The sequence below is a fragment of the Sminthopsis crassicaudata genome, chromosome 5 (assembly GCF_048593235.1).
Source record: "Sminthopsis crassicaudata isolate SCR6 chromosome 5, ASM4859323v1, whole genome shotgun sequence".
NCBI classification, from domain to species: Eukaryota; Metazoa; Chordata; class Mammalia; order Dasyuromorphia; family Dasyuridae; genus Sminthopsis; species Sminthopsis crassicaudata.
In genome coordinates this window covers 232127775-232153913 of record NC_133621.1, presented here as the reverse complement: position 1 = coordinate 232153913, position 26139 = coordinate 232127775, and the positions used below count along the sequence as shown (strand labels likewise).

Sequence of the window (26139 nt, the reverse complement as noted above, 5' to 3'; positions counted from 1 at the left end):
ATTAATTGGGGGAAATGTGGGCATCAGTGAAGAAATGAAGAAAATAACAGAAAACTATTTTATTCATTAAGTGTACACAAGAATAGGTTTGAGGAGATTAGCAGATCAAAGTGGATCAAAGTGGCGGAGTTTGGAGAAGGAAGAGGCATCTCTCTGACATCGTCCAATATCTGTATCTGTGTTCCTTTCTTAGCTCAGATTTCAGACACTGATTCAGTTGGCTCCTCATGAATGAGTTCATTGTCTCTGTCAACGGTGGATTTTCTTTTTAAAATGGTTGGTGATCTGAAAAAGTAAATACAGCTTCCACAAAGGCTGTGGAGAGGTCCCCTCAAGGAGAGCATGGTGTGCTTTAAAAAATAAAAAGAGGTCCCTCTTGCCCACTTGACCCCTTCTGACCAGCCTCCCTGGGAGTCAGCTTCTCAGGGCAATCCCATTTGGCCTGGACATGAAAGAAACCTTGTCTGCATTCCTGCCAAATGCCTTGAGTGCAGCTTTTCTATCTTGACACCAGTCTCCTATAGTTACTCTGCTGACCAGTGACTCCCTAAGAATCAAAAGTAGTTGGGGAGCCTGAAGAAAAGGAGTGTGGCAAAGAGATCTGATAAATGAAAGAGGAAGAAGTAGAGAGGAAGTAGAAAAAACAATAGATGCTCTTCTATTTGATTTTACCTTCTCTCTCTTGTTTATTCATTTACCTACTCTCTTTTCCATACTTCTCATCCAGTTTCTTACCTACTAGAATTTTTCTAATCTATAGATTTGTGTGTTAAGTGACTATTTATGTACAAAACCATATATAAACCCGTCTCTTATTTATGTTTCCAAATGTGTTACACTTACCCCTGTCTATGGCTCTGTCCAAGTGCTTGTGTCAGCAGAACAAAGAATAAAGCATAACCTGACATAATTGAGGAGTACCAAAAGTTTCCCCTACACTAAAAGACCTTCACGACTTTAGCTCTGCCTGTCATTCTCTCATTACACTCCTTTGACCAGAAGCATTCCTTCCCTGTAAAATTACAACTGCTACATGGGAACAACATTAACTTAGTTGCTCTCATTGACTTGGATTAGTTTATCAAATTAATTGAGAATCCAGTATAGGGTTGGACCTGAGGAAATGAGGCACAGGACAGGTTTGGATGAGGAAGTTGGGTTAGTTTACTGCCCCCTTCCCTCTAAAGGGTTGACCAGGTAGAACAGAAACCAAGTATTTTAGTGTGAGTAAGGAGGTAGTGAAGAAGGGTTTTTGAGCAGTTAAAGATGTAGCTCTTGAGAGTGGACAAAGAGAGACAAAACCAGGAGGGAAGTACCACTTATTACACATTTTTTAAAAGAATGGCCAAATGAAGATGTTATATATATGTATCCAAGATCACTGATTTCTAACAAATGAAATTGGGACTAAAATGCAAATTTTATGGCTTAACAGATTGGAGCTCTCAAAAAAAGTGATAAACAGTTGGGATTGAAAGACGACTCGTTTTTCCATTGGGAAAACCAAATTATTTCAAAGAATTTAGACTAGGGAGAAGCCATTGGCCAGCTTAAACCCTACTCTCTTGGTATTTCCCAGCAGTTCTTCTAGAAGAAGCAAGGAAACTGAAGCACTAGAGGCTTATCCTTCAGATGGACTGATTGGTTTATAACTTCACTAGGGTGTCTGGAAAAGCAATCTGACAGAGAGATGGTCAGCCTGAGAATTAGATATACCAGTGTTCATATCCTGTTTCTAACATACACTAGCTATGTAATCCTAAGCAAGTCCCTTAATCTCTAACCACCCAAAACAAACCTCTTAAGACATTAAAGGATAGAGAAGTTGCCAATGTGCTCCTCTGGAGGCAGTTTCCACATCATGGTGAGATCACAAGTCCAAACTGAGTTTAGAGCTCTATCACTCTCCTTTACCCAACACATCCTTCCTCTTCATCTAAGCTCACTCTTCTCAGGTATGAGTAAGGAAATATGAAGAGTTAAAAATATATATTGTGAATTACATAAATGCTGAAAACCAAAAGTTATATTCTAAAGATCTAAAATATGCTCAAAGACTATTATTTTACATTCAAATGAATAAATGTTGACAAATGGAAACCAATGTCAATTTAAATGAATGAGTTATGAAAGGTTTAAAGAAAGAAAGAAAACTACTTTGGCTTTTTTTTTAGATGGAATTGCTGTATTCTGCCTCTTCTTGCCCTTGGTTAAAGCTGACCACTTCTAGCCCTCACCTTGTTCTTAGGAATTCCAAGCATTTGTGGCAGGGGGAATGGATATCTAATTCCACCATCCGAGGAAAATCTGGGTACCCACCAATCTGGGACCATATAACACTTGCAGGAGTCTTCTTTTGTACTGGATAACTGGAGGTAGACAGATCCGTCTTCCAGATAGACTCTATCTCAATCCCTCTTTGTCTAAAGAGAATAAGAAAGATGAAGTTAGAATACTCTCTTCTACCCTGGGTCCTATTTTTCTCCTAACGAAGGAGAGTCAGCTTCACTTGCCCCTTCTCAATGTCTATCTTTTCCCAGCTCTCCATCTATGATTGGAGAGGAAGAGATGCACTCACTTTTCCCCAGGGTGGGTCTTCCTTAGTTTTCTGGGAAGGTTCAAGAACAGGGACTAAATAGGAGGAAGGATGTGAACCTGGATACAGTGTTTCTGACCACATTGGAGCTGAGAGACACATAATGGCCAAACACTGCCTGCCAGGGGACCAGTTTTGTCTATAGGTTTTGCTTACTTATAAAAACTTCTTTTGATATGTCTGCTTCCTAAGTGGGAAGAATTGGATTATTTACATAAGTGAATGAAAGGTGGGTGCTAGGTGTTTGGATTGAAAAGTTTGCAAATATGTCAAATCGGTAAATATGTTGATGCTAAAATGGAATAAAACCTGACATCCAAAGCATTTCTCTTTTACTCTGATAACTTGAAATGTAATCACATCTCGGATCAGAGGACATAGCCATCTATAATCCCTTCTCAGCCCTGATAGCAATTTGGGACCATTTTTAGCAACAGAGGTAAGGACAAACCATTCACATATCAATGAGAGTTGTCTCCTTCTGCATGGCTATTTGGGGCCAGAGAAAAACTTTGTTTGTTCCCAAGGCTTATTTTGTCCTAGTTTCTCCATCCTCCAGTCAGATTATCCAATAGTGGTTCTGCCTACCGAGCAATCTTCAGAAATTCAAGACATTCCTGATGCTTAGCCACTGGGGACTGTTTGGGATGTGTTCCGCCAGCTCTGATGAAATGGGTGTGTTTCTTTGGTACTGTTATTGTTGCTGTTTTTTTCTGCTTCTCTAAAGTAGTTATGAGAATTGGAGCACTCAGGTTCAGATCCCATTCCTCTCGGAGCTGAAGGAACCAAGAAAAGACAGGCTTTCAGGAAAAGAGAAGGGCTGAAAAGATAGCAGGTTTCTCCTCAAAGGTGTTGATATTACTTGGGATCTAGACATAAAAAATGTTATTATGGAAATAAGCTCTAAGTGCAGGCATAGACAGGGAAGCATAAGAATTAATAAATAATTGACAAGTATTGAGGGCTTGCAATATGCCCAGCACTGAGCTAGACTTGTGGATATAGAGTAGGATGTTATGCTTCTATATCACAATGTAATGTTATGATGTTAGCACTTCTAAGAAAGAAGGTTAAATTACTCAGAATTCAATTCATTAAATACCTCTTTAAGTGCTGATACTATGTGATCAGTACTGAGTTAGGTGCTATGAGAGACAATAGTATTGAGTAATAGAATGAGCAAAAAATCTTGGGTTTGAGTCCTTCTGTCATTAGCTGGGAGAACTTGAGCAAATCTGTCTTTTTGAATCTCAAGTTTCATGAGTTATAAAAAAGGAATGATAAGCTTTGTCCTTCCTCCCTCACAAGATGGTTGGAAGAATCAAACAAATTAACTGATGTAACTTCTTTGTTTCCACAAAGAAGTATATAAATATAATAGAATTATGCTACCTGTGCTCAAGGAAGGTCCCATGATATACTGAGGAGAATAAGCCAGAAAATCCATGTTTGAGTCCTGACTTTTTACCACTTGAATCACATGTATGACTTTAGGCAAATAACTTGACATTTTTGGTCATCAGTTTCTCCAGCTGTGAAATAGGAATATTGGACTTGACAACTTTAGAGTATCTTAAGAGTTCTAACATTCTTAGTCTGACAAATAACATTAAAATCTGATTGGGAGTTTAAAACAAACAACAAAGAAAAAATAAAACAGAGAACTGGAAGGAACTGTAGAACTCATTTCTTCTAACTCTTCTGTTTTACCTATGGAAAAACTGAAATAACACTTTATTTGATGTTGTTCACTTGCATTTTATTTTCTTACTCATTTTCTTTCCTTTTTGATCTGATTTTTCTTGTGCAGCAAGAGAATTGTATAAATATTTTTACACATATTGGATTTAACATATATTTTAACATGCATAACATATATTGGATTGCTTGACATCTGGGGAGGGAGTGAGGGGGAAAAAGGGGAAATATTAATATGAAACATAAGGCTATGTTTTCAGTGTTGAAACATTATCTGTACGTATATTTTGAAAATAAAAAGCTTTTAAAAAATTAAGATAAAGTGATTTTCCCAAAGTTCCATAGATAGAAGATAAGGGTCTCCAATATTTCAACCCAGTTTCTCAGACCCACAATCCATACTGCATCATACCAGAGGAATGAGCCAAGACAGGGGAGAGAAGACAAGAAGTTGCCTGAGCTCTCCCCACTTTCTCTTAGAAACAATACTAAAGACTCTAAACAGATTCTCTAAACAGAACCCAAAAAATTTGGAGTGAAACAATTTTTCAGCTTAAGATAACTTGGAAAGACTTCAAAAAAGGTCTGTCTCACTTAGGCAAAAGGGGAATGGGGTCCAGCATAAGCTTAGTATTGAGAATCTAGGCAAGAAGCTCTCAGCCAAAGTTTAGACCACTAGTAACAGAAGCCTTTCTGTCCTGGCTCAGCAGACCTGATGTGAGATCTCCAACCCAAAGACAGAAAACAAATTGTAAGCCCCTGAACCACAACACAAGGGCTAATTAGTGGTCAGGCCAACCCAGTATAGTGGAAAAACCAGTGGCACTACCAGCTCCAATGCAGAAAGCCAATTGAAGAAGTCCTGTCCCCCATCAAAAGAAGCTTGGGACAGTTTCTCCTATGCCCTAGGAGCAGAGGTCAATTTTTTAAAATGAGCAAAACAAAAACAAAAACATAGAATGCTACTATGGAGCTAGGGAAGATCAGAACACACATCCAGAAAAAGACAGCAGTGACAAAATGGCTAGAAGCCAAGCCTCAAAGGGGAAGATGAGTTAGTCTCAAGCTCAAAAGGATCTCTTGAAAGAGCTCAAAAAGGATTTTAAAAATCAAGTAAGAGAGGTGGAAGAAAAATCGGGAAAAGAAATGAGAGCTATGCAGAAGAATTGGGAAAGAAAAGTCAAAAGCTTGGGGCAAAAGGCCAACAGCTTAGAAAAGGACTAAAGAAAGCAACTCCTTAAAAATAGACTTGGTGAATGGGCTTTATTCTCACTCACCAGGGTGTCATGAAAGATAGTAGAGGACACAGAGCAACTCCTTCTCTATCAAAATATTTAAATTCTTTACCTTATTGATGGGGAATATCAATTTAAGAAACTAGCATATTATTGTTAAAAACTCATACATGTAACTTCACATGGACTTTCTAAATGGGGACTGGGAGTGGGGATAAGGGAGAAAATCTAAAACTCAAAAATTTTAAAAACAAATGTAAAAATTGTTTTAAATATAACTGGGCAAAATATTAAATAATTTTTAAAATTCATGCAAAAAATAGACTTGGTGAAATGGAAAAAAAGTAAATAAGCTAATTGAAGAAAATAAATCATTAAAAATTAGAACTGGACCAATGAAAGCAAATGACTTGATGAGACATTAAGAATCAAACAAAATTTTAAAAGTGAAAAAATAGAAGAAAATGGAAAAACAACTGACTTGAAAAATTAATTCTTAAATTATTGTACTACCTGAAAGCCATAAAAAAAGGAGGCTAGACAACATCTTTCAAGAAATCCTTAAGGAAAACTGCCCCAATATCCATTGCATCATACCACATTTCAATACAATACATTATACTTATGTATATATAAGAATATTTATGAGTAAGTGACAAAATATGCTCTAGGAGGTCAGAATTTGAAGAGATCGTTGCTCAAAAAGCCTCTACATGACTTTGGTAGCACAGATCCAATACTGAGATCACACATCATCCTCATTATCATAACTACCATTTATTTATTTATTTATATAGTAAGTTAAGGTTCACACAGCACATGCCACCTCTTCTAAAACTTGAGACTATCCTAGCATAGAAAATAACAGACTATGCCTTTGCTGGAAAGTTAGAGAAATGAAATCTCACAACATTAACTCATTCAAACAGTCATTCAAAAAAATATATTGATCTATAAGTTCAGTCCCCAAAGTCAAACTATCAACCCTGAGGACATTTGTCCCTACTAACCTACTCCTAATTCATATATTCAAAAATGCTTGGGTCTGGTACATTTGTAAAAACAAAACAAAAAATTACAGGCTATTAAAATGTCTCCTCAATATAAAACCTCACAGTTCACCCCTAGGTTATTTTTAATTGATTTGAAGTTTCTAGACCAAGAAGATTTCCTTGTAGGTGAACCTGAATAAAACCCAATAATGATGGTGAGATGGAAGCTCAAGTCTCCTTGACTCTTCTTTTTTTTTTTTTTCCTAGTTCAATATTCCATTGGTGGGCAGAGGATAGAGTGCCAAGCCAGAGTCAGGAAGACCTGAGTTCAAATTCAGCTTCTGGACAAATCACTTAACCCTGTTTGCCTCTATCCTCAACTGTAAAACAAGTTGGAGAAGGAAATGGCAAAGCCCTCCAGCATTTTGCCAAGAAAACTCCATATGGAGTAATACAGACACTGTTAAAATGACTCAACAACAAAAATAACATTCCATTGGTGTTTTAATGCTATTAATAAACCTTATATTTTAGATTAGAGGAAGGTAATTTTCTGTTTCTTGAAATCCAGAACAAGGATCCAATTCAATAATGCACGTAACTCTTGGTTGTTGATGGTCCTGGGCTTTATTTTTCTTAACACTGTCCCACTCTAGGAGTTTGGAGACAGAGAGATAGAAAATAAAGTCTCCCTAGTGCTTTTGATCCTCCTGTGGTTTTTTGACCCTAGGCTTAATATAAGCTACCTTGTGACCTGTAATGTTAGCATGATCCTAGCAAGTGAAAAAGTATAAATGGAAGTTCCAAAGGCTTCATTAAAAGGAAAAAGACCATTGGTGAAGGCTAGAGGTAGCTGTTCTCAGTAGTTAAAGCTGTAAACAAATAGCAGTTTTGTGATGCTTTGAAAGATATTGGAGCCTTGTAAAACAATTCACTTTAGTCTAACAAATATTTATCAAAAACCTTCTTTGTGCAACTTTGTTAATTGTGGATGGTGGGGATACAAAAGCAAAGTGAAGTAATCTCTGTCCTTATGAAGTTCACAATCTAATTGGAAGCAGAAATCCAATGTCTAGGACTTCCCAAGATTCCAGGCTCAGTAGACCAGATGTTAACCTCCAAAATTAAGTTTCTTCTTTTAGTTTGTTGCCCCCACTTATGGGGAAATCTCTAAATAATAGCTCATGTCTAAGATTTCATAAATTGTGGTTTATAGGTGTCCTCACTTTCCATAAAACCACCTGAGGTAGTCAATTCATGAATACCTGAGCAGACTTATATGAGCTGATACAGAAATCAGGAAAACATTGCACATGGCATGTACAATAATAAATGGTGAAAGACTTAGCTGTTGTGATGAGAACAATAATCCATGACAAGTCCAAAGGACTCATGATAAAAAAAAAAAAAAAATCCATCTACCTCCAGAGAGCAAACTGTTGAACTAAATGCAGATTGAAGCATATTTTTCTCATTTTTATTATTTTTCTTGCTCCCTCCCACACACAACATGGCTTGTGTGGAAATGTTTTGCATAATTTCATATGTATTAATATTTTTAAATTTTTTTTTAGTATTTATTCCTTCGCAGTGTATGAGAGAGGAGTGAAGGGAGAGAGGGAAAATGCAGAACTGAAAATAATTTTTAAAAAATTTTAAATGCAGTTGCGTATAGGATTGGTTGCCTTTATTTCAGCTCATAGAATCTGCAAATAAGTCCCAGAAGCTAAATCAGATAGAGAGTACATAAGACAATCATTCTAGTTGTTCCCCTTGGAAGTGACCAAAATTGAGGTTGTTTATGGAAGGTCTTGCACATTCTGGTGAGTTACTATTTTTTTTCACATAATCTTACTATGATCCTCTAAGATCTATGTCACCTTGTGGTTTGGATTTTGGGGCTATGGAACAAGCAATAACTACATTCCCAAGAACTTCATACAGAAATTTGACCAAATGTTACTACTTTGAAGGAAAACAGAAGGAAAACACTTTGTGGAGGTGCTAAATGTCAACTTCCTTGCTTAAATTGCACTGCCTGAATAAGTCAGTCTGATATTGGAAAGTGGCTGTAACTTTAAGTACTCCTCTAAATTCAGAGGCCCCTTGAATAGTGTTCTTCTTTTAAAGAGATGCTACAAGTGTTACTACTGGGCTTATATCCCAAAGAGATCTTAAAGAAGGGAAAGGGACCTGTATGTGCAAAAATGTTTGTAGCAGCCCTCTTTGTAGTTGCCAGAAACTGAAAACGGAGTGGATGCCCATCAATTGGAGAATGGCTGAATAAATTGTGATATAAGAATGTTGTGGAATATTATTGTTCTGTAAGAAATGACCAGCAGGATGATTTCAGAAAGGCCTGGAGAGACTTACATGAATTGATGCTGAGTGAAATGAGCAGAACCAGGAGATCATTATATACTTCAACAGCAATACTATATGATGATCAATTCTGATGGACATGGCCCTTTTCAACAATGAGATGAACCAAATCAGTTCCAATAGAACAGTCATGAATTGAACCAGCTACACCCAGCGAAAGAACTCTGGGAAATGAGTGTGAACTACTACATAGAATTCCCAATCCCTCTATTTTTGTCCACCTGGATTTTTGATTTCCTTCACAGGTTAATTGTACACTATTTCAAAGTCCGATTCTTCTTGTGCATCAAAATAATTGTATGGACATGTATACATATATTGTATTTAACATATACTTTAACATATTTAACATGTATTGGTCTACTTGCCATCTGGGGGGAGGGTGGGGGAAGGAGGGGAAAAATTGGAACAAAAGGTTTTGCAATTGTCAATGCTAAAAAATTACCCATACATATATTTTGTAAATAAAAAGCTATAATAATAAAAAAAGAAAGAGATGCTACCCTGGATCTCTACTTTTATCTTTAAACTATAAAACTGGGGTTATTCACAAAATAACATCCAAAGTTTCCATGTGCAATAAGTCTCCCTTTCCTGTTTAGAAGGTTAGCTTGTGGGACTCTCAAATGTAGTTTTGCCTTCAAGACAATCTTCAGACCTGGCCTTTGAGGGAAACAATTGGATAAATATCTTGAAAGTTTCTCTGATAAAGGTATCATTTTAAAAAATTTTTTAATTAATTTTATAATTATAACATTTTTTGACAGTATATATGCATAGGTAATTTTTTACAACATTATCCCTTGTACTCCCTTCTGTTCCGAATTTTCCCCTCCTTCCCTCCACCCCCTCCCCTAGATGGCAGGCATTCCCATACATATTAAATATGTTATAGTATATCCTAGATACAATTTTTGTGTGCAGAACCTAATTTTTATTGTTGTTGTTGCTGTTGCAAAGGAAGAATTGGATTCAGAAGGTAAAAATAACCAGGGAAGAAAAACAAAAAATGCAAACAGTTTACACTCATTTCTCAGTGTTTCTTCTCTGGGTGTAGTTGTCCATCATTGATCAATTGGAACTGGATTAGATCTTCTCTATGTTGAAGATATCCACTTCCATCAGAATACATCCTCATATAATATTGTTGTTGAAGTGGATAATGATCTCCTAGTTCTGCTCATTTCACTCAGCATCAGTTCATGTAAGTCTCCCCAAGCCTCTCTGTATTCACCCTGCTGGTCATTTCTTACAGAACAATAATATTCCATAACATTCAGATACTATAATTTACCCAACCATTCTCCAATTGATGGGCAGCCATTTATTTTCCAGTTTCTAGCCACTACAAAAAGGGCTGCCACCAACATTTTGGCACATACAGGTCCCTTTCCCTTCTTTAGTATTTCCTTGGGATATAAGCCCAGTAGTAGCACTGTTGGATCAAAGGATAGGCACAGTTTGATAACTTTTTGGGCATAGTTCCAAATCATTCTCCAGAATGGCTGGATGTATTCACAATTCCACCAGCAATGCATCAGTGTCCCAGTTTTCCCACATCCCCTCCAACATTCATCATTATTTGTTCCTGTCATCTTAGCCAATCTGATAGGTGTATAGTGGTATCTTAGAGTTGTCTTAATTTGCATTTCTCTGATCAATAGTGATTTGGAACACTCTTTCATATGAGTGGAAATAGTTTCAATTTCATCATCTGAAAATTGTCTGTTCATATCCTTTGACCATTTATCAATTGGAGAATGGCTTGATTTCTTATAGAGTCAATTCTCTGTATATTTTTGAGATGAGGCCTTTATCAGAACCTTTAACTGTAAAAATGTTTTCCCTTCTAATCTTGTTTGCATTAGTTTTGTTTGTACAAAAGCTTTTTAATTTGATGTAATCAAAATTTTCTATTTTGTGATCAATAATGATCTCTAGTTCTCCTTTGGTCATAAATTCCTTCCTCTTCCACAAGTCTGAGAGGTAAACTATCCTATGTTCCTCTAATTTATTTATGATCTCGTTCTTTATGCCTAAATCATGGACCCATTTTGATCTTATCTTAGTATGTGGTGTTAAGTGAAGGCATCATTTTAAGATACACAAGGAGATGATTCAAATTTATGACAAGATTTGCTTCCCCAAAAGAGAGATGAGCAAAAGATATGTGTAGGCAGTTGGCAAAGGAAAAAATTCAGGCTATCAACAACCATATAAAAATGCTCTAATAATTTTAGAACCACAAATTTAACCAACTCTGAGGGTCTACCTCATACTTATCATATTAGCAAAAATGATTAAAATGGAAAGTGGCAAATGTTGGAAGGTCTATGAGGAAACAAAACAGCTTCACTATTGGTAAAGCTAATAATTTGTCCAGTTACTCTAAAAAAAACTATATATATATATATATATATATACATATATACATATATACATATAAATATTTGTAGCAGGTTTTTTGTGGTGACAAACTAAGAGTTCTCATAAGTTGGGGAATCAGTGAACAGATTATGGTATGTAAATGCAATTGAATATTACTATCCTATAAAAAATTACAAAGGTAACTATTTCAGAGGAACCTTGGAAGATATGTATGGAGGATGTAGACTGAAATGAGAAGAATCAGGAAAGAAAAATATACAATAACAACATTATAAACACAAATGGCTTTGAGAGATTTGAGAATTCTAATCAGAGTATTGCTAATAAAGCATGCCATTCTCCTGACAGAGAAGTAAGTGACTCAAGATACAAAATGAGACACATTTTTGGACATGCCCAACATGGGATTTTGTTTTGCTTGACTGTTTCAAGGGTTTTTCTTTTCTTTTTTCTTTCTTTCTTTCTTCTTCTTCTTCTTCTTCTTTTTTTTTTTTTAAATATAGGTAGGGTAGTGGGAAGGAAAGGAAAAGGATTCCCTCCACTATTTCCAAAATGGGAAGAGAACAAAAGGAAACATAGACAAGACAGTTTGAAAGTTATATATTGAATTTATTATGTGCTTAAAAAGAAAATCAATGAGTACAAATCATTCCCCAATTGATAAGTGGTTAGAGGATATGAACAGGAGTTTTGAGATGAGATGATGAAATCAAAACTATCTATAGTAATATAAAGAAATGTTCTAAATCCCTATTGGTTAAACAAGTACAAATTAAAACAATGATGTACCATCTCACATATATCAAATAAACTAATATGACAGAAAAGGAAAATGATAAAATTTTGGAGGGGATGTAGAAAAATTGGGACACTATTATACTATTGGTGGAGAGCAATTTCTAGCTATGTCCAAAAAGCTATAAAACTATGGATACCCTTTGATCTAGCAATACTAATACTAAGTCTGTATCCTAAAGAGATCACAGAAAAAAGGAAAACACATATTGATACAAAAAGTATTTATAGCAGTGGTGGCATAGAACTAAAAATTGAAGGGACGCCCATTAATTGGGGAATGGTTAAACATGTTTTGGCATGCAATTGTGATGGAATACTATTATGCTATAAGAATTGACAAATTAGATGATTTCAGAAAATCTGAGAAGACTTTAATCAACTGATGCAAAGTGAAATGAGCAGAACCAAGAGAACATTGTACACAGAAACAGCAATATTATATGATGATTAACTGTGAATGACTTAGCTATTCTCAGCAATATAATGACCTAAGACAATTCTGAAGAACTAATGATGAAAAATGCTATCCCTAAACAAAGAAAGAACTGATAGTGTGAATTGAATCATGCCTTTTTTTTAAACTTTACTTTTCTTGCTTTGTTTTGTTCTCTTTTCTTTTGCAACATGGATGACACAGAAATATTTTGCATGACTTTATATGTGTTATCTATATAAAATTGCTTGCCTTCTCAAGGAGGAGGTAAAAGGCATAATAGTGAAAGAATTTGAAACTCAAAAAATTAATTTATTTTTAATTAAAATAATTTAATTTAATTTAATGAATATTTACATGTAATTAAGAAATATTTAATGAAATTTTTTAAAAGTGTTGGGGGTGGGGAAAGCAACTTCTAAGAGCCAAGTAAGCTAGGAAATCACCTAAACTTTTCCAAATTCACCCCAAACAACTTTAAAATACTGCTTCAAAATAAATTCTGGAATAGCAAAGCCAACAAAATGATAGAATGGAACAATTTTCCAGCCCAAGACAACTTGGAAAGTGGACAGGAATAACCTATCACATTCAGGTAAAACAGAAGTGCAGTCCAGAATAGGCAGTGTCCAGGCAAGCCAGCAGCCAAGTTATGCCCCAGTATATCAATGGGAAGCCCTGAGCCCCTACACAAGTCAATGACTGAGGACCCATGGTCCCAAGGCAGCAACAGTCTAGTGATCAGACAATAAGTAGCACCAGATGAGCAGTCAGATTCTATGAAGACCCAGTGTAATACCAGACCCACTGTAGATCCTGACACAAGTGAATGACCAGACTCCACTGAGAGCTCCAGAGTATCACCATGAGAACCATCAGATCTCCTGTGGCCTACCACAGCACCAGATCCCCATGGGTCCTAGAGCAGCATCAAGTTAGTGACCAGATATCCTTTGGCACCTGCAAACACCAGACAAGCAGCCAAGGCTTATAGCGTCTGGCACAAGAAGTTTGGGATCATGCCCCCCACCCCAGGATCAGAGCTCAACTTTTAAAGTAGTGAAATAGACTAGGAAAAAAAGAAGGAAAAAACCGAATCTGATCATAGAAGTTATTATGGTGACAGAATAGATCAAAACACAAACTCAGAATAAAACATCAAAATGCCTATATGCAAAGACTCAAAGAAAAATGAGAATTGGTCTCAGAACCAAAAAGAATTCCTGGAAGAACTCAAAAAAGGAGTTTAAAAATCAAATAAGAGGGGTAGAAGGAAAATGGGTGGGGGAATAAGAGATTCAAGAGAATCGTGAAAAAAAAAAAAGAATCAACAACTTGATAAAGAATAGAAAATGGAGATTTATAAAAATTTACTGAAGAAAACAATTCCTAAAAAAGTAGAATTGGTCAAATGGAAAGGGAGGTTTAAAAAATGGTAACTGAAGGGGAAAAAAACGACTTAAAAATTAGAATCAGATAAGTGGAAGCTAATGACTCCATGTGATAGAAAAGTCAATTAAACAAAATCAAAAGAATTTAAAAATTGAAGAAAATGCAAAAATTTTTTTGAAAAACAACTGATGTGGAAAACAGATACAAGAGAGATAATTTAGGAATTATCAGACTACCTGAAAGTCATGATCAAAAAAAAAAAAAAAAATCTGAACATTCAAGAAATTATCAAGATAAAAATAGCTTTGATACATCCTAGATCTAGAGAGCAAAATAGATGGAAATAATTTAAATAATCCATTGATACCCTTCTGAAAGAGATCCCAAAATGGAAAATTCCAGTAACATTATATCCAAATTTCAGAATTTCAAAATATTGCCAAGTAGCCAGAAAGAAACAGTTCAAATATCATGGAGCCACAGTCAGTATTACACAAAATTTAGCAACTTCTACATTAAAGGATCAGAGAGCATGGAATATGATATTACAAAAGGTAGAGGACCTAGTATTACCATCAAAATTATCTACCCAGTGAAACAGAGTATATAATACATTATAGGGAAAAATGATTATTCAATGAAATAGAGTACTTTCATGCATTCCTGATGAAAAGACCAAAACTGAAAAGGTTGAGATTTGAGAGAAGCACAAAAAGACAAAAAGGAAAGAGAAAATATAAGGGATTCAATAAGGCTAAATTATTTACATCCCTATGAGATAATACTTTTAAGTCTTAAGAACTATATCACTATTAGTATAGTTAGAAAGAGTATATATCAAAGGGTGCAAGTATAAGACAACATATGAAAAAAAAATAAGGGGTGAGAAAGAACATTACTCTGAGAGTGTAAGGAAGGGAGGGATAGAATGAAGTAAATTATCTCACATGAAGAGGCATTAAAGACCTACCACAGTGAAGGGGAAGATGGGGGTGGGACATTACTTGAACCTTTCATTGGAATGACTCAAAGAGAGAATAACATACACAATCAGTTGGGTATAGAAATCTTACCCTAAAGGGAAGTAGTAGGGGAAGGCCAACAAAAAAGAGGGCAGACTGGGGGAGACAGTGGTCAGAAGCAAAATACTAGTGAGAAGAAAAATAGAGAGAATGATAAGAGGGAGGAAACATATGATGGAGGGGAATACACAGTTATTAATCATAACTGTGAATGTTATGAACTCACCCATAAAACTGTAGCAGATAGAATGAACTTTAAAAAATAGAATTCTGGGGCAGCTAGGTGGTTCAGGGGCCCTGCACCCAGAGCACCGGCCCTGAAGTCAGGAGGATCTGAATACAAATTTGGTCTCAAACACATTTAACACTTTATTGGCTGAGTGACCCTGGGCAAGTCACTTAACCCCAATTGCCTCAGGGGAAAAAAGACTAGAATTCTACAATATGTTATCTATAAGAAAAATACTTGAAGCAAAGAGATATCTATGATCTATTATGCTTAAGATAAGGTTTAAAAAAGCAGGGTTAGCAATCATGAACTCAGACAAAGCAAAAGCAAGAATAGATCTAAATTAAAAAGATAAGGAAGGAAACTATATCTTGCTAAAAGGTACCATAGCCAATCATGCAATATCAATAGTAAAAAATATGCTTTAAGTGGTATAGCATCCAAATTCTTAAAATAGAAATTTTGTGTCACAGGAGAAAAATAAAGCAAAACTATACTAGAGAGGGACTTTAACTTTCCCTTCTCAGAACTAGACAAATCTAATCACAAAATAAAGAAAGAAATTAAGATGAATAAAGTTTTAGAAAAATTAAGACATGATAGATCTCTGGAGAAAATTGGTTGAAAATAGAAAAGAACAGAACTTTTTCTTAGCAATATATGGCACCTACATAAAAGTTGACCATTTGTTAGGGCATATAATCAAATGTAGAAAGGCAAAATAGTAAATGTGTCCTCTTTAGATCACAATGGAATAAAAATTACATTTGATAAAGGGCAGTGGAAAGATATTTAAAATTAATTGGAAACTGATCTAATCCTAAAAAAAAGTTGATCAAAGAACAAATCATAGAAACAATTAATAATTTTATGAAAGAGAATGACAATGAGATAGCATACCAAAATTTATAGGATGTAGCCAAAATAATACTTAGGGGAAATGTTATATTTCTATTGATAAAAAAGAGAAAAATAATACTTAGGGGAAATGTCATATTTCTATTGATAAAAAAAAGAAAGTTCAGAACAATGAATTGGGCATACGACTAAAAGAAAAAAACTAGAAAAAGAACAAATAAAAAATCTACAATTACACACCAAAATGGAAATCCTGAAAGCCAAAGGTGAGATTAATAAAATTGAAAGAAAACTATTGAGCAACTAGGAGTTAGTTTTATGAAAAAAAACAAAAAAAACAAAAAAAAAAAATACAAAACAAAACCCAACAAGGTTTATAAACTATTGGTTTATCCAAAAAAAGAAAGAAAAAAAAAAAACAACCAAATTACCAGTATCAAAAATTTTCATTTTTTCAGGATGAATTGACCACCAATGAAGAGGAAATTAAAATAATTATTAGGAACTATTTTGCCCAACTATATGCCAATAAATCTGATAAACTATGCAAAATCAATGAATATTTATGAAAATATAAATTGTCCAGATTAACAGAAGAGAAAATAGAATACTTAAATAACCCCATCTTAGAAAAAAAATTAAACTTGCCATCAATGAACTCCCTTAGAAAAAATCCCAGGTCAGATGTATTCATAAGTGAATTCTGCCAAATATGTAAAGAACTAGTAATTCTAATACTTAATAAACTATTTGGAAAAATAGGTAAAGAAGGAGTCCTACCAAATTCTTCATGACACAATTATGGTGCTTATTCTTAATCCGAGAAGAGCTAAAACCAAGAAAGGAAACTACATTCTAATTTCCCTAATGCACACTGTCAGAAAAGTTTAAATAAAATATTATGAAGGAGATTACCATAATACATCACATGGTTCACACACTAGGAGCATGTGGGCTCCTATGAATGAGAATTCAGGACTGGTTCAATATTAGGAAAACTATCTGCATAATTGATCATGTCAATAATAAAATCAGAAATCACCTAATTATCTCAACAGATGCAGAAAAAGTTTCTGACAAAGTACAATACCCATTCCTATTAAAGGCACTAGAGAACATAGGAATAAATGAATAAATTTAAATAGTAATATTTATCTAAACCATCAGCAAGTAGTATGTGTAATGGGGATAATCTATAAGCCTTCCAATATAATTAGGGGTGAAACAAGGATGCCCATTATCACTTCTGTTATTTAATATTGACCTAAAAATGTTAACATAGTAATAAGAGAAGAATATAAAATACAAGAATACAAATTTAAAGGAATTAGAATAGGCAATGAGGTAACAAAGTTATTATTCTTTACAGATGATTTGATGTTACACTTAGAAAATTCCAAAGAAGTGACTAAAAAATTACTTGAAATTATAACAACTTTAGAAAAGTTGCAGGATACACAATAAACACACATTAATCAGCATTTTTATATATTACCAACAAGACCCAGCAGCAAGAGATAGAAATAGAAATTCCATTTAAAATAATTGTAGACACTATAAAATACTTGGGAATCTACCTGCCAAAACATACCCAAGAACTATATGAATACAACTATAGAACTTTTTACACCAGTTCTAAATAATTGAAAAATATTAATTGCTCATAGACTGAGCCAATATAATAAAATAACAATTATATCTAAATTAATCTATTTATTCAGTGCCATACCATTGTGAACACACACATATACTGTCTACCCTAAGTAAGGAAAAGAATAAGCATTTATTAGGTACCTACTATGTGCCAGGTACTATGCTAATTGTTTTAAAATATTATTTTATATTGCTGTATTTGGTCCTTTGGAGGTAAGTGTTGTTACCTAAGAGAAAATTGATTCTATTCTGTAATTGATTTCATTTTGTATTGATACTCACATTTTGTATAACTACCTGTTACATTTCTCTAATTTAGAAGTTCAATTTACCTGATAATTACTGTTCTGTTCTTGTGTCAAGGAAAGCTGCTATCCTGAAAGGATAGCATGCAAGCAAATCTGGTTTGTTATCTCTGCAACACTAATTATTCTTCAAGAAAGTCTCATATAATTTCTGTGACACTAACTAGCTGTGCAGATTGGCACTATCAATGAGCTTTCTATAGTAACAAGATGAAAGATGTATTCCAAATTTCCAGGCAATCAATCATATTGTCCCTCACATCTATGATGCTGCCTTCTAGTTTTTGGATACTCCTCCTTTTTTCATAAAAATAATCTTTAACCCCTCATTTGGGTTTTTTTTGGCTTGCTGAGGAGCTAAAGGTCCCTTTTACTAGTAACTGGTAGCCTTACTAATCGAATAGCCTAAAAACTTTGGTGCTTCAGTTTGTCTTAATTTTTATCACAACAGAATTTTGGGATTTTCTTCCTGCTCTGGTATGAGAGAATCCAATTCCAATGTCAAGGAATCTTTAACTCTGGGTATATATTGTGATTCTTTTAGTTATAATACTTAGAATATAATTATACTACAAGCCCTCTGTAACAACATCAACTGAGGAGAGGAGAGAATGGAGAAGAACCACATCTCTCCCCCACTTCCCTTTTGATTGACTATCATAATAGTCCAAGGTGACAGCCTTCCCAATTGGATGTGTGGAGTAAGGGGTCAGGGATAATGCCAAGGTAAGAAACCTATGAGGCTGTGAAGCCCTTGACAGAAATAGGGAAGTTTGGAAGTGGGGTGGATTCTGGGAAGATGATGAGTTTTATAATTGGACATAAGAAAATATTGGTCTCGCCCTTCTTTGTATCCCCAGGTGTTAGCACAAGTGCTTGATAAATGCTAGTTTACAGACTTGATATGTTGAAATTGAAATACCCATGATACAGTTTGAAATATTCAATGGACAGCTGGCGATGAGGGACTAGAGCTCATGAAAAAGGTTAGAACTGGAAATATAGATGTGGGATTTATCTGTATAATTAATATAGGATCCATTTGCATAGTTTAACCTGTGGGAAATGAGGAGGTTACCAAGTCAGAGAATATAGAGAAAGGAAGGCTGTCCAGGACAAGAGTTTAGTCTACCTTCACTTATCAAGCATGACATGGATGATGAATGAGTAAAGGATGCTGAGACAAAGTGAACAGACAAGTGAGAGGAGATCCAGGAGAGAAAAGGGTCATAAAAACCCAGAGAAGACAGAACATCCATGAAGAGGTGTTCAACAGTGTTAAATCCTTGAGAAGGGTCATGAAGGATAAACATCAAAAGGCTGATCAGATTTGACAATTAAGAAATCAATGGTAACTTTGGAGAGAACAATTTCTGTTCAGTAATGACAGTAGAAGCCAAATTGTGAAGGATTAAAAGTGAGAAGATGAGAGAGTTATTCAAATGTCCTTCTGAAGTCTGGGCAAACTATATCCACAGCATTCTCCTTCTATTATTTTAATAATGCCCTCTAAAAAGGAAATGGAATTAGTCTGGCATTATCTGTTATTGATGAAACCATGCCAGCTTCTAAAATTATTCTTTCTTTTTCTAAAAGTTTTCTAGCCAACTCCTTAGTGAGACATTATAGAATTTTGTTTGGAATAGTTAATTAAACTCACTAGCCTAACATTTGTGACGTCAGAGGCTGCTAGGTGGCACACTGGATAGCACACCAGTCAGGAAACTGGTGCTGAAGTTAGGAGAACCTGAGTTCAAATCTGATCTCAGACACTTAACACTTTCTGGTTGTGTGGCTCTGGGTAAGTCACTTAACCCCAATTCCTCAGGCAAAAAAAAAAAAAAAAAAAAAAAATGTGACTTCAACTTTGTGTAACCATTTTTTGTTTAGTTTTGTTTTGCTTTGCTTGATCCTATAGTTAATGGATGGTTCCATTTAGTTCCATTTAGACCAGTTCTTAACAGGCTTGGGTTTCAGTCCAACTCTTCAGTTCACCTCTTCAGAATATGATGCAATTTGTCAATTCACCTGTAACTCTCTTCTGGATCAGGTGGCTCTAACCCTTCTCCTTATCCATCAGATTTAGTCACACCTCATTTTTCCAGGTGAGTATTTTCATAGCTTCTGCATGACTTAGCTTATTTTGGTCCTGAAGCTCATCGGAGGTAATAGGAAATCAGAACGCACCTGGGAGAATAAAGATATCATTTGCTCCAGACAATCTCCTCTATCCTGCTCCAGAACTCTCTGCTTTTCTGTCCAGGTCTGCAGCCTGCGGCTCTCACACTTGTCAATTTTTTCCAGAAAGATGTAAAAGTTTTGTGCATCATCGACATTTCCAGTTATTTGTCTGGCTTCTATATGGCTGCTTACTTCCTGCCTGGAAAGAGAAAACAGGAAGGAATTCTTTGGATAGAGATGTTTCTACAGATTTCTAAGTTTCAACTCAAAAGCCACCTTCTGTAACTAGAGTCCCCTGGTTTGTGGAATGGGAGAAGAGAAATGGAATAAAAGAGAAAAAGGAAGTAGGAAAAGTAGTGGTTGGGACAGTTTCCTGGGTTTTTGTTTGTTTTTTAAAGAAAAGGGTGGGGGGAAGAGATATTACTAAAAGAACCACTCCAGAATCACTCCCATTCTCATTCCTATCCCCAGTCCAAATGCAAAGTTTCCCTGGCAGAGTTCTGGGAAAGATCTGATTAAATCCCTTAAGACTATAACTTGGTTGGCCAAGATAGGAATCTAGAGTAAAAAGGGCCTGCTATAAAATCTACTTAGATGTTTTACATGGCTTCACATGTACAATTGATAATTATATTGCTTGACTTCTCAATGGATAGGAAAGGGGCTGGAGGACAGGAGAGAATTTTAAAATTAAAATTTCAAAATAATAAATGCTAATAAAGAAGTAAGTGAATGATGGAAGTCTACTTGGGCATTCTCAGATCCTTTCTCTAGGTCACACTCCTGCCTTTCTCAAAGAGACTTTTCACAAAGCTCTAAGCTTCTTCCTCTCCAAAATGTCTATCAAACTGGCCCATTCCCCTGACATCCTTTTCTCTCCTTTTTTCTGCAGAGTCCTCTCCCCAGCTAAAGTCAAGGAGCTGAGACACCTACCTTAAACATTGGAACATTCTATAGGTGCTATATTTCTGGATCATGTACCAGAACCTGGCAATATTAGTATAGAGTGTTTCTATGATCAGCTTCCTGGCCAGACTGTGCAGGTGAACAGGAAGGCCCATGCTCTCAGCAGCCTCATTCAAGAGAAACAAGTTCTTTCTCTGAGCCAGAACATCCAAATAGTACTTCTTCTCCTTTGGTAGGGAGATCAGTCTTTCAAAAGTGCTGGATTTACTGGGAAAGGGACAGGGAAAAGATTTGAAAGACATTCCAATGCAGGAAAAGGGGTCTAATTTCATGGATCCTTGGTGAGCCCCCTGACATCCAAAGGTGCTGACTGAGGGCAGCTGGGATTCATAGATCATAGATGTTTGGAATTTTTCCCTTGCTAATTGAGTCTGGTAAACCCTTTTCACCTCCATCTCCCTCCTTGTAGTTGGTGACAAGGACATATAAGGCTCCTTCTGCTCCAGTTTCTGCTCATCTAGCTCCCTTCTCTGCTTCATTAACAAGTTATAGTCAATATACTCTTGCATCTTCTTGTATAGCTCTTCTTCCTGCAGCTTCCACTGCTTCTGTTTCTCTTTGTGCTCCCTTTCTAGTTGTTTCCACTTTTTTTGTTGCTCTTGCCACTTCTTCTCTTCTGCCTGCCATGCCTTCCTTCTTTTTTGCCAATGTCTCTCTTCCTTTGCTTGCTCTTCTTCATTGATCCAGACTGCCCTTTTAGCTACCTCTTCTCTTTCTTCAGAATATATGTAATTTGTGCCTCTGTAGCCTGTAGGTTTCAAAGCAATGACCTTGTACTTGGAATCTATGGCATTTTCAGCATGGACGCCTAAGTCTTCAGAGTGTTCAGGGTTCATTTTTGGAAGTAGCTGCTTCAAGAAAGGTGTGAAGTCATCCTCCATACCAGCATTCATATCCTTTGTCTGGGTGTTTGAAAAGAACTGAGCTGCTTCCTCCTTTTCCTCTCTTTCTTTTTCTTCCTTCTTTTCCTCCTCCTCTTCTTCTTCCAGGGATGATTGTCCTACCATTTCCTCAGGCTTCTCTTCCATTTCTCTCTCTAGTCCTTCTTCAGTTGTGGGGAGGCTCATATTTTGAGAGGTCTGAGATTTTAGGGGACTAGAAACATATCCAGTGAAGTCTCTTCTGTCCCTGTCACCTCCCCCCATTTGCAACTGGTATCTCATGATTGTGTCTTCCTGGAGTTGTTGATATTTCTGCTCTGATGCTTGGACCTGCATCTCTAGAGAATTCTTTATGTCCTCAAGGACTTGGAGCTCCTTCTGAAAGAGGAGCTTTTGCTTGTTTATCTCTTTTGACATCTCTACTTCTAGGACTCTGTACTGGGTTTTCATCTTGTGGTTTTCTTGAAACTGAAGGATCAAGGCCTGATTAAGATTTTCTACCATAGTAGATATATACTTGATGGCTTTGATTTCTCCCTTATTGAATATGGCAAAGTCCAAGAGCTCCTGAAGCATGGCCCGGACCTCAGCTATCTTTGCATTTGTGGTATTTTCATCTTGAAGCATCTGCTCTGGGCTCAGAGGCTGAAGGGGGATGGAAGATTTATGTAGAATCTTTTCCCTCCAGGCTTTCCAAAAATTTCCCTTGGGCTCTAAGGATAAAAGAAAAAAAAAAAAAAAAGTTCTTGCCATGACCTAGAGATGGCGTAATTCTCTAGTATTTGTTTGGACCTAATTCCCATCTAATGCTGTTGGGATTTTAGAATAAATGAGTTGGGGAAAGATGGGAACCACTGGAGACTGTCAGGTAGAAAACTCTGTTATTCCTGGAATCTTACTCCAGGGAAAGCCCTTCAGATTCCATAGGCATGTAATGTATAATCACTCCCTCCTACTTCTCTCTCTTCTACCCATTGAGAAAGCAAGAAAAGGGGCAGTGGCCCTGAAATCAGGAGGACCTGAATTCAAATTTGACTCCAGATACTTAACACTTCCCAGCTGTGTGACCCTGAGAAGTCACTTAACTCCAACTGCCTTGCTTTAAAAAAAAAAAAAGAAAAGAAAAGAAAAGAAAAGAAAAATCAAGGGAAAAATGCAAACATTATTAACCCATCTTTCTTTTCCTTGCTTCTCTTTTCCCAGCTCTCTCTAGGATTACAACTGCATTTCCCAGAGGTAGCCCCCTCTTCTCCATCTCTGTTAGCTCTCTATACCTTAGAAAGAATTCCAGCTGAGCATACATGATCCTTTGGCCTGTCATTTCCCACCAATTAAAACCAAACCAGGGAATCTTTAGCTTCCCTCAATGCCTTCTACCCTTCCCCTCTCTATCTCCCCCACCTCATCCCACCCCATCCCAGTGCACATAGGACCCACTTATCGTTCTTTTCTTTTGGTCTTCAATCAGATTAGAACAAAGAGAAATCAAAGACTCGATGCCGCCCTCTGTGGCAATGAGAGAAAGTGGCAGTACCCTCTCCATGACTTCCACCCATTCATCTTGTTTGTCACATTCCTTAGGTTTGGTTTCATAAGACAAACTGTCACCTAAAGAAGAGGCAAAGGATTAGGAACCTCAGGATTCAGAATGCTGTAAGTGGACACTGGCAGCATCAGTCCTGTCCATTGTTGGCAGTGAGCCTGCCAGATCCAAGAAGTCCAAAATTCTATAGGATTTGAGTCCTTGGGGGAGAAAGCAAAGGGGAATACCAGACAGCAGTAAGTAGGTGAGAACTCTCTTGGGACACTAGCTTAATGGGATTGTATCCTATATGGAGATAATGGGGATTTCATCCTTAAGACTCTAGATCTTAATCTAAATTAAGATTAAATCATAACCTTACCCCAATCACTCATCCAGTTGAGGATTTCATAAAGATTCTTCTCTTTCGTCTCAGCAGCCTTTGAGAAGGAGGCTATTTTCTCCAGCAAGATGAACCTCTTCTTGCCTTTCTCTCGTTCCCCTCGATTTTTTTTGCTTTCTTTCAGATCTGATCCTAAATCTTCTTGGAAGCGTTTGATGACACCATTGACATTGCCCAAGATGTCAGAAAGCTGGATAGAAATGTCCTATAGGCCAGGGCAGGAAGGAAGAAGATTCACACTGGGACTTACAACAACCAATTCTTCAGTACTTGGGGTTGGTGTGAGGCTCTGGATGCCTCTCCTCCCAGGATCTCTGAGGGAATGAATAATTAGAAACTCATTTCCCTTTGAGGAAAATGAGCCCTAGGAACATTCCTACCCATATTCTGACCAAATCTGTCTTGAAAGATCACAGAGGCTTGGTCTACAAGTTTATGTTTTAATCTGATCTGAATCAGCTTAGGGAATCCTATGCAGGAAACTAAAATAGAACATATCAGAATTCTATGTCCTTTCTGCCCTCCATGAAAATCTTCTTGAAAATAATTTTGTAGTCCTGGATCTTTTTCTCAGCACCTCAGCATTTGATTCCCACTTCTCATTCTCTTCCTAATAATTCCTCAGACCTCTTGTCCTATTCATCTGCTCCTTCTGTCTCAGAGAATCAATTTGGTTTCACTTCATCCTCTGTGAGACAAATCTGGGAAAGACATTTACTTTGGCTGGACCTTTTTATGTCTTACTTAAGTGTTAGGTATTTAGATCGTGCTCAAAATTATCTGAAAGTTTAGATGTAGGATCTCTGGAACCACCCCAGCAAGCAGTTCCCATCCTACCTACCATTCAGACCCTGGAGTCACTACCAACCTATCATATGATAGAATCAATGCCTTCTTTCCATCTTCTTACTTCATTCCACTCACCTCTTGAGCTCGCTTCAGCTGGGCTGTTTCAATCTTTGAGATGACTGCCTTTACAGCTGAGGGAGTCACCAGTGGCTGACATCTAGTACGGTCTCTCCCAAAGGGATCCCTTATGGCCCTACCTTCTGTCATGGTGAGGACTTAAATCTCAGGGAGGAAGAACTGGGCCACCTTACTTATGTAAATGAATCACACACAAAAAAATAAAAATACTACCGGTGGCAGATTTTGTAGGAATATTTATAAAAATGCTTCTTGTTCTACTGCAGTTTTTCCTGTAACTGCCAGACATAGGGTTCCATTAATGTCAGGATTCTCAGAACTGCTCCTTAGATGCAGTGACATCATCACTTTTGTAGGATGCTGACTCTAATTATTTCTCTGATATTCTAGCTATTTCTCTGATACCCATTCTGCATTTTGAGAAACACAGAATAAGTGCTCTACTTATTAATTGAACTAGAGAAGGGGCTAGAATTTCCTTAGCTCACAAAGTCACAGCCAAATCTGTTCTGTCTCTAATACCCCTTCACTTAATCAGTCAACCAATGTTATTAAAATTAATTTAGTATTAACACAATGTCTGCACTGTGTTAATGCTGGGGATACAAAAAGGAAGACAGTCCATACCCTCAAATATCTCACAGTTTAATTGGGGAAGACAAAAGATAAAAGCTGAAAGGAAGGCTGGGGGGAAGGCCCACTCAAAGAGGCATAAATGGAGTCTAAAGAATATGACTAGCCTGGAAGTACTCTTGAAATTGAGACTTTGGAAAGGATTCTTATAGAAGATAAGATTTTAGCTAAGACTTGAAGGAAGGCAGGAAACAGAGATAAAGAAGGAAGAGAATTCAAGACATGCAAGATAGCAAGTGAAAACAGATTCAGGAGATGGAGTATCTTGTGCAAAGAACAGAACATAGGCCAGTGTCACTAGAGTAGGTGGGGGGAAATAAGGTATAAGAAATCTGAGAAGACAGAAAGGGACCACAATATGAAGGGCTTTAAAAGAAAAACAGAATCCTGACCCTGGAGGTGATAAAGGATTACTAGAGTTTATTGAATAAAGAGATGATATAGTCAGACCTGGCCTTTGGGAAGATAAGTTTGACAGATGAATGGAAGAAGGATGGGAATGGGGAGATGTGGCAGCTGAAAGATGAAATGACTGAGGAAATAAAGGAGTGAAATTCCAAATATATCAATTTATTAAGCAATGGATGCTAATTGCTCAACAAATCAAGACCAGTTGCCTTTCTCAGTATGATACTGTCTCAGGAT

At 36.4% G+C, this 26139-nt stretch overlaps 1 protein-coding gene across 3 annotated transcripts; it reads right to left on the bottom strand.

Annotated features, from left to right (window-relative positions):
• Positions 1-44: 44 nt before the first annotated feature.
• FAM186B (family with sequence similarity 186 member B) lies at positions 45-26139 on the bottom strand. Of its 3 annotated transcripts, none has more exons than XM_074270462.1 (8): positions 24859-26138; positions 23914-24139; positions 23447-23617; positions 21096-22722; positions 20169-20361; positions 3185-3372; positions 2238-2423; positions 45-285 (listed from the first exon to the last, which is right to left on the bottom strand). In XM_074270462.1, exons 1-8 carry the CDS (start codon positions 24988-24990, stop codon positions 195-197), a joined length of 2814 nt encoding a protein of 937 aa, XP_074126563.1. In that variant the 5' UTR covers positions 24991-26138; the 3' UTR covers positions 45-194. The 3 variants fall into 3 exon arrangements, with proteins under 3 accessions (XP_074126563.1, XP_074126564.1, XP_074126565.1); XM_074270463.1 differs by having other exon boundaries at positions 2320-2423; positions 24859-26137; XM_074270464.1 differs by lacking the exon at positions 23447-23617 and having other exon boundaries at positions 24859-26139.

What these genes read in the sequence shown, in the direction of transcription:
- FAM186B (XM_074270462.1), bottom strand. Translation starts at nt 24,990, where the DNA reads ATGACAGAAGGTAGGGCCATAAGGGATCCCTTTGGGAGAGACCGTACT. An exon ending in CCAAAAGAAAAGAACGATAA is followed by an intron (nt 22,723 to 23,446) that starts GTGGGTCCTATG and finishes TTTTATCCTTAG; the next exon opens with AGCCCAAGGGAAATTTTTGG. An exon ending in GAATTTCTGAAGATTGCTCG is followed by an intron (nt 2,424 to 3,184) that starts GTAGGCAGAACC and finishes TATTCTCTTTAG; the next exon opens with ACAAAGAGGGATTGAGATAG.